Source organism: Columba livia, chromosome 3 (genome assembly GCF_036013475.1).
Source record: "Columba livia isolate bColLiv1 breed racing homer chromosome 3, bColLiv1.pat.W.v2, whole genome shotgun sequence".
Taxonomy (NCBI): Eukaryota; Metazoa; Chordata; class Aves; order Columbiformes; family Columbidae; genus Columba; species Columba livia.
Genome location: NC_088604.1, coordinates 52,112,725 through 52,128,789, shown reverse-complemented (window position 1 = coordinate 52,128,789; position 16,065 = coordinate 52,112,725). Strand labels below are relative to the sequence as shown.

Below are 16,065 nucleotides of genomic sequence, written 5' to 3'. Positions count from 1 at the left end.
ACTGCCCCTCCTAGGAAAAGTGTTTTCCCAATCAGTATGTGGGCTGTCAGGTTTAGATTACAGTGTACTTATCGTATCAAATCACCCCAAACAATTCCTGTTTCAGAATAGAACCGGCAAGTCTTGTAACTCCTAAGGTACAAATTCTCATGAGCAAAAGCGAGTCAAAGGGGACAAAACTTTCCAACACTGACTCCAAAACCTGTTAGGAAACCACACTCCGACACGCTCCAAGCACTTGCTAAAGCAGCAATATGGAAGCTTTATGTACTTTAGCTCATCTCCACTCCTAAATCAATGCATTTTAAGTGTACTACGGCCTACCAATAAGTGTGTATTCACTGAAATAAGTTGTTTGGAGGAGAAGGGGAAGAGCATCTTTTTCTCCTGTTTTACAGGTATTTCCCTTATGCACCCAAATTATTGGGAATGCAGCTAATTCACAGACATCACTTGCTTTCAAAATGGTAATTACAAGTAACCTAATGAGAAAAGGAAACAGTGGACAATTTTTAATTGGTTGATTTCTATATTCTCTGCCAGGATGCTTTCCTATGGGCAGATATGACCTTCCCATTTTCCCAACTGAAATGAATAATACTAACAGTTACAAGAAAGCCAACCTAGTTGCTTTATCTATGCTCTGAACTCATTTTCTTTTACTTACTTCAGAATAGTACAAATATTTTTACCTAAAAGGAGAGCTACAGCTATCTGAATTGGGCTCAGACTCATTCTTCTACAGTCGCTGTTATTCTGGGTGGACTTTGAAAAGCTATTTGTACTTTTTAAGAATAAAAATCCCAAAGGAAGCCAATCCTTTTGTTTTGAAGAAGAAAGCAAAGCAACTGAAGGTTATGAATACTCACTCTTTTTTTGGATTCCAAAAATGATACCTTTGATCCTTGACTTGCTTTTAATTAAAGAAAAATGCCATAAATTATTTGGCTTGTTTGCGTCTCTGATCAGTCAACTGAAAGATGTTATTGCTTTGGGGCAATGAAATACAATGTGTCAACCATATTATTATTCAGTTGCAGGTTCTTTTAAGCACATAAACTCACTCTGACTTACTATGTGGATACGCGTTATTAAAAAAAATAATAATTGGGTCATAGTTTTTGCTGCTTGCAGTGTCATTTAAACAACTCTTATCTCTGTAAAGTTAGTAGCCCTGACACATGGTTCAAGTTCAAATTTAATCAGCTAGTGGGCCAAATTTTTCCTGAACTCCATTATCAGGGATGAATCTGGCCTGTAACATGCTAAAGATGCAAAAGTTTTACTCAGACCATACCCAAACAGCCAGGCTTTCTGACAAGAAGCATCCAAAATGCTTTTCTTCATATACTTTGATTCACTAAATCACTGCCTAGCTTAATGAATCATATTTATTAGCAACGTTATTTTGTCTTCCTTTTCCTAAGAAAGGTAGTGGTAATTAGACCATACACTGGCTTTAAGTACAAGGCTAAAATTTATCTGAGAAAGTGAATAAGAAGGCAAAGTAGAGAGAGACTCACATTGCTCCAGAGAAAGCTTTCACAATCCACTAGTGCAGAGAATGTAACTACAAAGCTATTTAAAAGATGGCATGGAACTGAGTGCGTGAAATTACTCTTGCTCCATTTTCAGATATCAAGTTGAATATGTCTCTAATATTCTGATACGATTTGTAGGAAACTTCTGAAAAAATACAAAGTGCCATTTAGCAATAGAGAGCAAGAAAAAGCACATGAAGACAGCCTTGAAACAGCAATGTAAGGCACGGCTAGATTTTATAGCTAGTATTCCTTGAGAAAGTACTAGAAGATCAAAGTGGGAAAACCCAGAAAGATGTATGTGCCATCCAGCTTTCTAAACCAGTCCTCATCAGGGTAAGCAATACAATAGTGGGGCCTTAGACATTACTTTGGAGACCCAAGTTCCTTGACATGGCTACAATATTTTTTTCTTTCCCAGAATAATCTTGTTTACTTAGATAAAATAACTTTGTCATAGTATCTAAAGATATTAACGAATTTTCCCTGCAGAAAATTCATTTTTCTCTCTGTGTCCTGGTGCCCAGGGTTACAGAGATCATGTCTATGTATAAGCAGGTACCCCATTTGCTGGATCTCATTTGGAAAAATAATCTGCACGGATCGCCCAAAGAGATCATTTGGCAACCTGCTCCCCTTGTGGCGCAGCAACATTTATTCTCTGCCCAGTTCCTCTGAGGAGGCGGTAACCAGCATTCTTAAGATGAGATCAACCCGTAAATTAGTTTAAAAAGCTTCAGAGGCCACACACAGTGCTATGCAGGTGGTTCTCTACTCTTGGCTCTTCAGGTCATTCAGGGAGTGCAAAGAAGGGACACAAGCCACCACTCTGTGCTGGGATCCAGACAGACAGGGTGAGTTCAGACCCACCAACAGGTATCTCAGGAATCTGGAGGCACCAGGATGGAGGCCTGGAGAACCACAGAGCTCCAGACAGCAAGATTTTCTCCTTTTTTTCTTGCTTCCTGCTATAGGTGGGAGGCAATACGGAGCAGGTGAGTCACTGCTTATTAAATGGTCCTCTACAAGCAGACAGAGTTGGTGGAGTCCAATTTTGGCTTTGCAGAGGCTGTGGGGAAGCAAGCAAGCAATCAAGCAGCCAACATTATTCTTTCTCTCCCCTGCAAACTATAGCAGGGCAGGGTCAGCCAGAGAGAGCTGCTGAGCAAACGTCACAAGAAAGGTGCCAGGCAGGGCCCTGCAGCTGGGATTCATGGACCATGGGTGTGAGTCACAGGTCCAGGAACGTATTTGCAAAGTGTAATCACCACGACATTTGCCCTTAATGCAACAGCAATTCAAAGTCATCCTCTCCAGACTTCAACGATAACAGAAAGCTCTCTCCTGTTGCAGCAGGTCTTGTTCACCACCACTGGCAGCTCAGAATTTATATCCAAACTGTCCCACTAAAACCTACAATTTCATTGAGCATCTCCGGTCCTCCATGATCCTGGACCTTTGGTTTTGCATTTTACTTTGGTTTTCTGTTATGGTAAACTTTTTCACAGAGTGCAGTGTTCACTGTGATCACTGAAATACATTTTTACAGCCAACCAGCTTTGCTTTCAGTATGTTCTCTCTCAAACACCGTGGGGGGTGGTTGTGCCAGTGTTTCTCAATTACCTCGGGATCTATTGAGTGAACAGGGAGGAGGGGTTGGAAGGTGAAGTTAAAATAAGTTTCCACAGCTTGTAAAGCAATTTTAAGAGGAGCCTTCAAAGGCAATTCAGGAATCACTGAGTGCCTAGGTGACCGAACTACTACATAAAAAGTGAGAGAGAAATTATGCTCAGTTTCTGCCAGTGTCAATCCCCATTTTCCTGCTGTCTTGCTTCTTCCCAGGACATACCAGAGTCTGTCCCCTCCCAGGAGGCAGATTTTTAGCAGGGCGTCTTGCAGTAGGACAAGGGGTAACGGTTTTAAACTAAAAGCCGGTAGATTCAGGTTAGACATGAGGAAGAAATTATTCAAGATGAGAGTGGTGAAACACTGGGACAGGTTGCCCAGAGAGGTGGTAGATGCCCCATCTCTGGAGACATTCAAGGCCAGGCTGGATGGGGCTCTGAGCAACCTGATCTGGTTGAAGATGTCCCTGCTCGTTGAAGAGGGTTGGACTAGATGATCTTTGAAGGTCCCTTCCAACCCAAGCCATTCTATAATTCTACCAGCAGGCTTCTGGTAACCTTGGCTGTTGTCAGCCTTTTTATTTTGTTCATCTGCCTGAGAAGCCTCCACTTTGTCTAGCAAAAAACAGAAGCACATGTGCTCAACTCAACGAGTCAATCAGGAACCTGTCACAAATGGGTCACAGGCAGATGGTGAACACAAAGTATAGACAGCACAGAGAAAGTGTTACCCTTTTCCAGTAGAAAAACATTTATTCAAGAAGTCAATGCTTGGGTTTTTTTCTGGGCTCCTACTTCTTTCGGGATATAGCATACATATTTCTTCCTTTACCTTAAACATTTCCATGCTATTGTTTCCACAGAAGATGAAAACATAAACATTGTGTTAGGATTCATTCCATTGTGTTGGGATTCATTTCCCTTTATCAATAGAAATATTACATGAAAGACATGACTTTACATGGGCTGAGTTCTTAGTTCCCATGCAAAGTTGAAGGAAATCTAACTCAGGAAAAATTTTGCTTGATACAGACTTTGGGATGGGCTAAGGATTCTCTTACACAAAGAAAATACTGTCTTAAAATGCCACAGTTATGAGTCTTTTCCCTTTCCATAAAAACACATACATAAATCGCATAAATTTGGAAAACTTTATTCTTGATTCATGTTTGAGGAGGGGAAAAGAATATGTTTGCGAGAAAGTGACTGGGCTCCTGTTCATTACAGAGCTGGGCATCTGGATGATGCAAGACCTCGTTTCTAGATTCAAGTTTGTGAATCAGAACAGGGATGTGGTCTTTGGTCACCAAAGCCAATTTCTATCTTTTTCCTCCTTAAAAACAAACAAGCAAACAAACAAACAAACAAACAAACAAAAACAATTATCCTTTCAATAATATATATAACAACAAATATTTGACTCTTTAGCTATGGTATACATATATGCATAAGCATGGTAACTGCTTGAACGATATGAATTAATTGAACACTTCCTAACCATGAACAAACACTGTGGTCAATTTGATGGTTACCCAGAGGTCACTATCACCACACTTGAACAAGAGTACCTATTGCTTCTGTGTCTGATAGCCTTGCCACATCTTCATACATCTCGTGCTGCCCCTGAGAAAACTTCTTTTCTCTGGTGGCTTAACTCAGGACTGACACACACCCCAGGATGACCAAGCAGAAAGAGAATAGGATTTTGCAAGCACTGGACACCTAAGAGGACACAGACCGTTTGGTTGAGGAATTGCGTGAATGTTACTATACTGAGAGTTACAAATGTGCATGTATAAGAAAATGTGTAACTGAGTTTGAGCTGAAGCAGCTCTTACTTGTCGCAGCTTCATTTCAATCCTTCTCGTGCTCAAATAACAAAGGATAAATATTTCCTTCCTTATTGATGCTTTTGAGGATCCTCCTAGAATGGTAACAGTTGTTACTGTTGCAAATAATAGCAATGATCTGTGAGCAATCAAATACCTTCAGGTATTTCTAACAAAGACAGGAACATTTATCATTTCCTAATGTTTAAAAGCTTGAAAGAGTCAACAGGCTTCATCTTCAAAATTAGTATATCCAGATAGATGAGCTGATGTTTTTCTTAGTAGGTCATCCATAATACACATATCTGAAACTAAAGTGCGGACAGTGAGACCAACGTTGGTATGCACCATCCCACTGCTGCTCAAAACCCTGCAAGTGCTCTATTTAGCACGTAAAAGTCATTAGGCAGAAGTGATATCTTCAGCTGGCTTTTCAAACAGGAGCTCAGAGGCTCACAGAATCAGCCAGTTAGGCTCTGGATAGACACTGTTTTGTAGTAACAACCTGAGCCCTAATAAAACACAGTGCTGAAGAAATAAATGGCAAAAAGGCGAGCATAAAGGATTTAAGTAAGATGGTTCCAGTGTTTTCTTGTGCCTTCGGTGAAATAATTTACCCCAAGTACCCTGCAGCTTTCTCATCTTTGCATTGGCAATGCTGAGCCACACGCACGGGAGAACCGACCAGCCAGTGTCTCGGCAGCATCCCGCTCCTGCAGCCAGAGCGCGCTTCCCTCTGACCACGCCAGCTGGTCTCAAATCAGGCACAAACCTCACATGGGGCCACCCGGCACCCCGGAGCACCGGGCTTTGCCCGGCCGCTGCTGCGGACCCCGCCGGGACGGCAAAGGGCCACTCCGCTCGCCCGGCGCCCGCGCTCCGACTTGGCCAGCGGTGCCTCCGCCACTGGCCGGGCTCCGGCTGCGGGAACGTGGGCTCCCTTCTCCCCACCGCCCCCCGCGTGTCCGCGACGGGCTAGGAAAGTCGAAGCAGGCGGGAGGAGCGGGTGCCCCGCTATTGGGGTGTGCCTGCGGGCAGGGCAGGTGCGATCGGCACCGGCCCCGGCGGGGAGGTAGCGGACCGGCATTGCGCCTCACGTCGTGGCCTCGGAGGCAACAATGGACCGGGGAAGGCTCCGCGCTGCCGCCCCCTGCCCGCGGCTTAAGCGGGGAAAGGCGCTGCCAGCCCAGACGAGCCGCCCCGCCAGAGCATCCGCGCCCCTCTCCGCTTTACCCCGCCGAGGGGGCTGGGCCGGGGCTCCCCCGACGGCCGCCTCCGGTCCTCCACGCCCCAGGACGAGAGGCAGCGGGGCGGGCAGCTGCGCCGTACCATGCCGTGCCCTGCCGTGCCGCCGAAGCCCCGGTCCATCCCCTGGCCTCACCTGTTCAGCACTTTCCTGATCCGCTGGCGCACGCTGGAGGAGGGCGCGGAGATGCCGCTCCTGCCGCCGCCGCTGCCGCCCTCCGCCGGCAGGTTCTCGATGGTGGCCACGACATGGCTGGGCTGCGGCGGGTGGTGCGGCGGCGGCGGCGGCTGCGGCGGCGGGGGGTGGCGGTGGTGGCGGTGGCGCTCGGGGGAGAGCATCGCGGCGGGGCTGCGCCTCAGCGGAGAGCGGGGCGCATCCCGGCGGGAGGGCGGCGGGCGCTGCTGCCACCGGCGCTGGCTCCCTCGGCTTCCGGACAGCGCCAGACCCTCGCCCGCTCCTCCCTCACTGGGCTGCCATGCAGCGAGGGGCGGGCTGCCGCCGCCAGCGAGTGCCGCTCACGGTCGACGAAGTGGCAGCAGTTTGGCGACCCTCCTCCTCCCCACACCCCCTGCGCCCAGCTGGTGCCTCCCCCCGGCGGAGCTGCCACCGCTGCGCTGCCTCGATCCCTTTTGTTTCCCGCTCGCCGCCGCCCCGCGCACCTCCACAGCGCACGGGTATAGCCGCGGCCCGGCCCGGCCCGGCCCGTCACGGTGCGGCGGCGGAGCCCCCTCGGAGCCGTGAGCGGCGGCGCCCGCCCCTGCGCGCCGTGGTGTCGCCGGGAGAGCGGGGCGGAGGCGCCGGCGGCAGCCGCCAGGGGGCGCCGGCGACAGCGTCCGCGCTTCCCCCCCCACGCACCCGCCCGGTTCTGCCGCGGTCGCCCCGTGGAGCGATCGGAGTCGGGCAGGACCTGCCGGTGCGGGGAGGCTCCTTTCCCGGGTCCCTTGTGCCGCCCTCCCGCCGCGCCCGCTGAGCTCTGGGCTGGGAGGGCTCGGGGGTACGGGGCCAGCGGAATGCCCGGCTGAGCACTTGCTTACTCCAAACTTCACCCCATTAAATACTCATCGGTTTTCTTTTGGGGTGTTTAGTTGCCTTTTGGGGGTGTTTTTTATGTTAGTCAGTTGCCTCTTTGCAGCTGGGCAACAAGGCATCTGCTCCATCGACATGAGCACCTCAGAACTGACATGCATTTGTCCTCTGAAACATGGCATGGCCTGTCTTGTCTTCAGTGGATTGGAAAACATGTAAATAAAAAATGCCTCTGAACACCACCCTTGCTCTTACACTGCCAGCGAGGCACGTAAGGGACTGTGGGAGCGATGGCAGTTGCCATAAAGTTCAGAGCTCCATACATTTTTCATAGGGACGGTGCACTTCCAGTTCGTGCCTGGTCGAGGCTTGTTACAGACTATTGTGTTAGTCTCTTCCAAACACAGGAAGTCTGTCTGAAAAGAAATGGAATGAACGTGGTTTTAGTATTTCTTATTCTAAAGAGTAAGATGTTTCGCTTTAAAAATTGAATCAGGCTCCATGGAGGTAAAACGTATATATACCTTTTAAATGAATCATGTCTCACTGAAACATTTTACTTGATAATTTTGCAAAGTCCTCTTAAGTGAAATAAATCTGAAATTTTACCTTTTCCATTCTATTGTTTCCTCTACTTATTTTTGTCAAAGATTCTTTCCCTATATTCCTGTTCGTGTGCATCTCACACAAAGGTGTGAAGATGAGAGGAACATTCATAAAAAGCTGGGAAATGTGGTTATAAAGCTGTGGAGTGTCCTCCAGGGAAATCAGATAGATGTAATACTCAAAATTACTTTTGCCTTTTTTTTTTTCTGATTACTAGATTTCAGGTCGGTAATATCTGTTTATAAGAACTATTCCTTTTGCCGATATTAATACTTAGTGTGTCAGTTTTCTCTGAGCATCTCAGCAGCCTTAGTCTAACGGGTCTTCAGACAAGATCCAGTGGAGCATGTTGCTCTATCAGAGGAATGCTTTTGAAGATGGGGCTCACTCACTCAAAATCCTCTAAAGTTCATTCTCTGTTCTGGGCAAAAAGCCAGCTGTTTTCAGCACGAGCCGAACCTCTCTTGAATTGGATTATGCTACTAAAAGATTCTCCTCTCTCCTGTTCCCCCCATGGCAACCACATGTTTCCATAAGTGGAGAGAAGATGAGGTTCATTCTCCCTGGCAGCTCTTGGAAGTGGAAGGGACAGAGCATCTGCAGCCTTGGTGTCTGCAGCTGGGGTGGTATGAGGTACCTGCAGGCCACCGGGTGCAGCCAAGGCCACTGTGTGCCGTCACCATGGGGGTCCACCTGTAGCACCCCCAACTCACATGCTCATCACTGTTCCATGTACCTTCAGCACCTATTTGCAAATGCTTCCATGTCCTTGGTTAAACATGCTGTTTCTCCAAGCTGTGGCTGGATGCCAGCTGCAAATATTCTGGAAATACTCTCTGTGCTGGTATGAGAGGGTTTAGATAAGAGATGTGTTTGCTTCTGGGTGCTCAGTGGTCACTTCAGACTGATCCGACAGCTGAGCAGATCAGAACAACAGTGTTTGTGTAACTTTATTCCTACTGATTAAACCAAATGAATGCATACCTGAAGTCCAATTTGGTATCTGCCAATAACCGGGGTGGGGGGGGGCTGTGGGAAGTTCCTCTCCTCAGGGCAGTCCCCTTATTTGGCAGCCCCCTTTTTACTCATGCAGAGGGTAGTTGTGGGTCTGTGCAGACAGCCTTGCAGCCATCATGACTGACGGATTTCTTGCACAGGTGGGTCTATAGTAAATACGATGCCAAACTTTTGATGTGTTGAATAAAATTGTTTCCAATTATTTTTCAGTTTGTCTCACTATCATACCGTGTATGTATTAATAGTGTTATGCCATCACATGGTTTCATCCATTTAATGTTGCAGCTTAGCCATGCTGGTTTTTTTTTCCATTATTAAACAAAGCTACTGAGAGGAACAATTATACTGGATGTATTCTGTTTAGTAATATCAGCAGATCGACTGCATCCTACAATCAGTTGTGACTGATTGAGAACAGCATTTTTTAACATATTAATAATTACCCAAGACACTGTTCACATGGCTCAGTGTCCCTCGCAGTCTGAGCTCTCTTGGCTCAATTTCAAACACAGTTCCAAGCAAGTTCAGCTCCCTTGCAGCAGTTTCTTAGTGTGCTGACATTCAACTATGGCAAGTCTGGCATTTTCATTAGTGTAACACCCAACTGGATTAATTGTACCGAAAGATAAGAATAGAATTTCTGTAACTGTGAAAAAGTACTTTTTGTTAGGCATTTGGTCCCACTGATCAACAGATGAACATGCTAGATTTTAGTCCAATGATTCCTCTTTGTGGTTTACACTGAAGAAGTGCTGTGCCTTCTAGCATGAAGTCCATTTTAAAGTCTGAGTTTTCCAAAATTGTCACATGAGTTTAAAGCCAGACTCTTGAAGGCACTGAGCTGACTCAGCCTTTTTGATCACCAACATCCTACATAAATAGAATAAAAACTCTTCTCTGTGGTCACCTGAGTTCACAGGGGACTGAGTGCTTTTTACTTTGAAGTGTCTTTCAATAAATGCAACAGCATTGCAATAGCATTGCAACAGCAGCCACAACAGCTTGCTAACACACTGCCCGTGGGCCTGGCTGAAGCCTAAATCCCAATGCTGGGAGCCCAATCCTTGATCTAAGTGAGGAAGTTTTCTCCTGGGGGTCTGACCTTGTAGCTGCGGTCTGACCCCAGGCAAGAGCTGGCAGGACTTGAAGCAGGACCAGAGGCTAACCAGTAACTAAAGGGACAACACAGCACCAATAAAACTTATGAGCAGAAGAGTCATGTCAGCAAATGAGAAATTTTTATAGAGACATGCACATCCATCTCGAAGTAGATTGAACGCTGGATGTGGGCGCTTGGGCTCTCATCTCATCTTAGCCAAATTTTAGAGAGATAAAATTCAGTCTTTCCTGTCCCGCTGGGTCTCTTGGAATTGCTGAACTTGCTCTTCTGCAGTACTGTCAGCACCCCTTGGTCCTCAGCTGATGAACAGTTCTGAGAAAAAAAATCCAAATTCCAGTGGTTGTGGCTCTGGCCTAAGATGTGGAACAGCTGTGAGTGTTGTACTCCCAAGGCTGGTTGGCTTGTCATGGGGATTCAGTCAGGCAATTAGCCCACTCTGTGATATGTTTTCAGTGATGGGAAGCTTGAGGTGCTGAAGAAGCTCTGGCCAAGACTGGGCATGGTCTGTCACTTCTCAAGCAAACACCAGGGCTACCAAGAGTCATGTTCTCTTTTTCATCTGTCTAAATGACTATTCTGTATTTGCTGTTTGATACTTCGATTTATTAATTTTAAATACTTGATATAACATTTTCTTTATATTAAGCTTTTTAATTAGCTATAAACTTTACTTGATCATTAGTAATAAATCAAGTATTACATTCTGGTTTTATGTAATACTTGGAACGAAATAGTTGTAGCTGGAGGGAATAAGAAGACCTTTCATTAACACGTTTTACTGCAACGCCACATGGATCAACATTAGCTCAGAGCCAAGATTCATCCTCCTCGTTCTTACATGGCATTCCAGAAAGCAGGTATTCACACTTCTGGTGAGTTTGGGTTGAGTGCTGTCCTGAAGCTGTAGTGCTTTTGCCTACTTTATTTAAAAGTAGCCCTGGTGTCTTTACATACAGTGCTGCACAGGGCAGTGTCCACAGCCTTTGTTATGGTGCTTTTGGGGGTCATGCCCAGAGCCAAGGAGTTGGTTTGCATGAAAGCCATTTACTCAAAATCCTTCCAAGCCTCTTCCCAGGCAAGTTTTCATTATGAGAGCCCAACATCTCCAGCCACCTCCCAACACCTGAGAAAGACTCAGAGAAGCAGCAAGTATCCAACACGTGAGGCTGACTACGAGAAAAAGAAGCAGAGTAGAGCACAGTGGCACAACCTTTCTTTTAACCCTCAGCCTCCATGTACCAGCATCCCATTTCGACTCCATCACTGCCATCTGTGAGGTTGTTATGGATCATCAAGACCTCACAAGTCAACTTATTGGGAGATGAGAAGTCAGCAGTTCTGAATCCAAGCGTAGCATGTTTATTCATACACACTGGTGGATGAACAGCTGTGGAAGGGCAATGTAGCTGTGGGGAATCTCAGCACACAGCCCACGTACCGTTCCTAGACAGCAACTCTGCATCTAACAAAACAAGGGGAAGGGAGCATGGAGGCAACCAGGCAGAGCTGCTCCTCTGGCTGGCTCCTCACTCCCTCACAGCACAAGCAAGATGAGACACCCAACCTCCATCAAACAGGGAGTGAGGTGCATATTTTTCACATTCACTGTAACAATATTTTATATTTCTTATTAGTTGCAGGGGAGAATATAACAACTGGCTGTAATAATTTTCACTCTTGTAGGGGAATATTTACACACAGACGCACACAGGCAGGGAGAATTACATTGCAATACCATTGCAGGCTGAGACCAAGCAGCTGAGTCCATATAAAAAAAGATGATACAATACAGAAAAGGTAAAATTAAATAGAATTTATTCTTTTCCATCACCTTGAGTGAGCAACAAAGGCACAATAATAAGTATAATAAATAATCTGTGAATGCCTTAGCTCACAATAGTACAAGGTTCACTAGCAGTTCAGAAACAGAACATCTGGGATAGCTCAGTTTCTCTGGAGGAGAGTGGGGAGAGTTCCTCTCTCACATATGATTGCCAGTTCTTCAAGATTTCACTTGTTTCACTGCTGCAGCTATCATTTTAGCGGTGTGTAGTAACCATGCAATCACTGGTAGACAACTGCAGATGTTTACCTGCTTGTCCTTTCCCTAATTTGCATAAAAAGAAATTAATCCTTCAGAGGTTAATTTAAAAGTGTATTAATTTCCCTGCTTTGCTTGTAGCATAGGTCACTCCCAGACTCAAAACCTCAGATTGGAAGCTGAATCTCGAAAGAAAGTTGAATCTCAAAAGAAAGAAACAACAGCTCATCAGCTCAGAAAGCTGCAGGGAGGCAGACTGTTATTTCCCTTGTTGATATTCAGTACTGAAAAGCAAGCAAGAAGAAGTCCCTAATCTACTAGCAAAAGAAAAATGAACTTATAATAGTTGTGTGATGCTATTTTTGCGCAGCCCAATAGCATATTAAATCTACTTGTTCTGTTCAGTAAACCACATTACAATTACTTTTATTTGTTTCATTGCATGCTTCCTCTCCTTCCTCATTACATAATTGAATGTCAGCCTACAGTACGCCCTGATTTAAGTGTCTCTACTTGTCCAGAAATAACAAGTTTTTAGAATAATTCCAGTTTTCTATGGAACAACGGTAACCCTTTTCAACCTGATACTGTTGAGCGATCAGAAAACAATACACAGATGTGAAAAATCAAACTAATTCCTTTTGAGATTGAAGAAACCAGTCTTAAGAAGTCCTTTTCAGGAGGAATATGACGATCTAATATTGCTCTATTTCTTTACTTACCTGTACTTTTTACCAAAAAACCCTCAATTTTACAGACTTTGTTCTCTAGCTCTCATTCTCACACTTGGGAAACCCTTCCCCTGCCATGTGAGAGGGGCACTTCTCCTCTGGCTGGTCCCTCAGGAAGTCCAGGCTGCAAAGGAGAGCTCTCTGCCTGGGGGACTAGCAGGTCAGAGTCAGAATCTGACCCATGACTCGGGAAACATTTTTAGGACTGACACAGTAGACATAGCCATTCTTATTTGTCTAGGAGCATCCATCTGTTTCCCTGCCTTAGGAAAGAACCTTGCCCATGTCCCTCCTGCAGGCAGAGCTAGCCACATGTCTAGGCCCCTTATTGTGAATTCAGAGTGCTAGCCCAAGGATAACTGAAGAATGACTCCCTGAAATGGGAAGGGATACACACTTCACAGCGGAGGTGGTTTATTAGTCCATTTGCAAGCCAGATAAGCAACGATCTGACAAAGAGAAGGCTGAGTTTACAAGAGTGAAGTTGCCCCTGGACTAAGTTTCATCATATAATAGTTGCTCCAGTTTCATCATAGAATATCCACACAGAGATAACTCAGAGAAATGTAGAGGCCTGTGATGTGATCTTGAGGTCCTCCTGGCTGTGAGCTCTCTAAGCAGCATCCAAGCACACACTCGAGGTGAGAGGACAGAGATGTACTGCCAGACTCCGGGGCAAAGTGACACAGCAGTTTTGCTGGACAAGAATTCAATTTGGGAAAAGGATTTTGACATCTAAATATATTCACCTCGGGAAAAGAGTGAGAATGCATTTTGGCAGGAAAGAAAGCCATTAGACCGACTGTGGAGGAATCAAAGGAGCTTCCCAAACAGCAAATGTGCTAACCCCTGGAGAAAAACAGCCATGCATATTGTATGCCTTAGTGTCATTATAACACATTTCATTGACAGACTTTTGTTCTAGTTGCTAACATTTTGCTTTCAGGGGCCTCTGGTTCTCTCATCACTGCTGTCATATCTCCAAGAGGAAACAAAATGGCAGGGCTGAAACCTCAATCAAACCTGCCGGAGACGTGAGACCCCAGGGAGTGCAACCTCAGCAGTGACCGAGGGCAAGGGTGGTGTGGTCCTTCCTTCTCCCCCTTTCAAGCCACAGCCACGAGGGTGCTGGCAGGTTCAGCTTTTCCCTCTCTGTTTCATCCGTGTGGTACGGCCATTTGAAACAGCACTGCTAAGCTGCATCCATGCCTTTGCCAGCGCTGTCTGCCCTCTGTGCTCTCTAGCCTTGCATACATCTAGTCCCGCCTGTTTTGGCTCCTGCAGCACAGAGCCGCCTTTTCGGAGCTGATCCATACATCTGTGACAACACAGGGATGTTTTAATTAATTCTGTAGGGGGAGGAAGAGGAATGACCTTTGCACTGCCTTTCCTTCTGCTTTTTTTGCACAGTTTTGGATCAGTTATACCAAAGGCAGACGAGGCTGTTGGAAGCAAAGATGCGTTTCTATAATTTCTAACTTCCTGAGGCCACCTGGGACTGTCGGGATCTTGGTTAGACCTTGAGGCTGCCATAGAGCCTGGGGTATACAGGAACAAACATGCTCTTTTTCCAGTGTGATGATGCTCTGAAGATGGCAAATCACAACACCTTTAGGGTACAGGCAAGAAATGCCAGGTGCTTTATTAATTTGTCCAAGCGGTGGCACAGACTGCCCAGGATGCAAAGTCTCCATCCTTGGAGGTTTTCAAGACCCAACTGGTAAAAGACCTGAGGGACCTTGTCTCGTCCCATGGCTCATCCTGCCATGAGCAGGAGGTTGGACCAGGTACTTCTTGACTTCCCTTCCAAGCAGTTATCCTACAGTCCTATGAATCCTGGTTTTAGTTGTGCTGAGTTATGTTTCAACAGTATGTGCACGTGTAACTGTGGGGTCGGAAAACTCTAGAAGGGGAAACACCTGGGACGAGGAACCTTTCCACCATTTTTTGCTTTGTCAGGACAAAGTTACAGAAAAATGCAAAAGGATGAAGATCTATGAAGTGGCTTATTCTCACATGGCATTATACAAGAGTGAAAATAAATGTACATAAACACAAAAAGCTTGACCAAAGCAAATTCTACATTCCTCAAATTTATTGATAGAAATAGTAGAGATTCAGCACTCTTGTCATTCTCCTCACTGGACTGGAGAGATGAGCACCTGTTGAGATGATTGCCTCAGCTGAGATTTAAAAATGTATATGACCAACTGGCCATTCAGGGTATCCACCAACAGAGATAACAGCTAATAAAATCAGAGAAAAATCAGATTACTTCCTTCACAACCAACACTGTTTGGGTGATATTTCTTATTGTTTTCTGCTGATTCTTTATATCTGGTACATTTTCACGAAAAGTCTTAATTTTTAAAAAATAAAGGCTGGTTTCAAGATACTAACAACTTCTCCTTGTCAAAGTGTAAAGTGCCATTCCATGTTATCTTTTTTCATGTGTCACTCTGTTTTGCAGGCCTTGTTGGCAATACACAATTGTAATTCTGCAAGTGAGAGGAGGGATTGTTGTTAGGCCAAGTTCAAAGGCTAGTCTTCTGAAGGAATTAAAAATAAAGACAAAATACATCGCTTCTTGGAGCAAGAAGATCACACCAGCTAATCACACTTTGCAAATAAGTCCCCTCCCCCTCTCAGTTCCAGAAGGACAGGGAACTGCTGGAGAGGGTCCAGCGTAGGGCAACGAAGATGATTAAGGGAGTGGAGCATCTCCCTTATGAAGAAAGGCTGAGGGAGCTGGGGCTCTTTAGCTTGGAGAAGAAGAGACTAAGGGGTGACCTTATTAATGTTTATAAATATATAAAGGGTGAGTGTCATGAGGATGGAGCCAGGCTCTTCTCGGTGGCAAACAATGATAGGACAAGGGGTAATGGGATCAAGCTGGAACACAAGAGGTTCCGCTTAAATTTGAGAAAAAACTTCTTCTCAGTGAGGGTGACAGAGCACTGGGACAGGCTGCCCAGGGAGGTTGTGGAGTCTCCTTCTCTGGAGACATTCAAAACCCGCCTGGACATGTTCCTGTGCGACCTCACCTAGGCGTTCCTGCTCCAGCAGGGGGATTGGACTAGATGATCTTTTGAGGTCCCTTCCAATCCCAAACATACTGTGATACTGTAACTTTTTGGGTGATTACTTAAAGTTATCATCAGGTTCAAGGCTTTATTCAATTGTTATTTATTATTTTAGCTCTGAATTACTGCAATAGCAGCAGCAGATATGATTAACAGGATGACATGCTTGGGAAGGTATCACCTAACGATGTCATTGTGCC

General features: G+C 45.6%; 1 protein-coding gene across 2 annotated transcripts in view; it reads right to left on the bottom strand.

The window, feature by feature from the left end:
• Positions 1-7,019, bottom strand: part of SLC35F1 (solute carrier family 35 member F1) — a 240,972-nt gene extending 233,953 nt beyond the window's left edge. The window contains exon 1 of one of the 2 annotated variants that reach the window (XM_065056742.1): positions 6,377-7,019. In XM_065056742.1, the coding sequence (XP_064912814.1) occupies positions 6,377-6,579 (203 nt within the window). In that variant the 5' untranslated portion in view covers positions 6,580-7,019. The remainder of the gene's footprint in view (positions 1-6,376) is intronic. The other variant, XM_065056741.1, reaches the window with a different exon arrangement.
• Between the last annotated feature and the right edge of the window lie 9,046 nt (positions 7,020-16,065).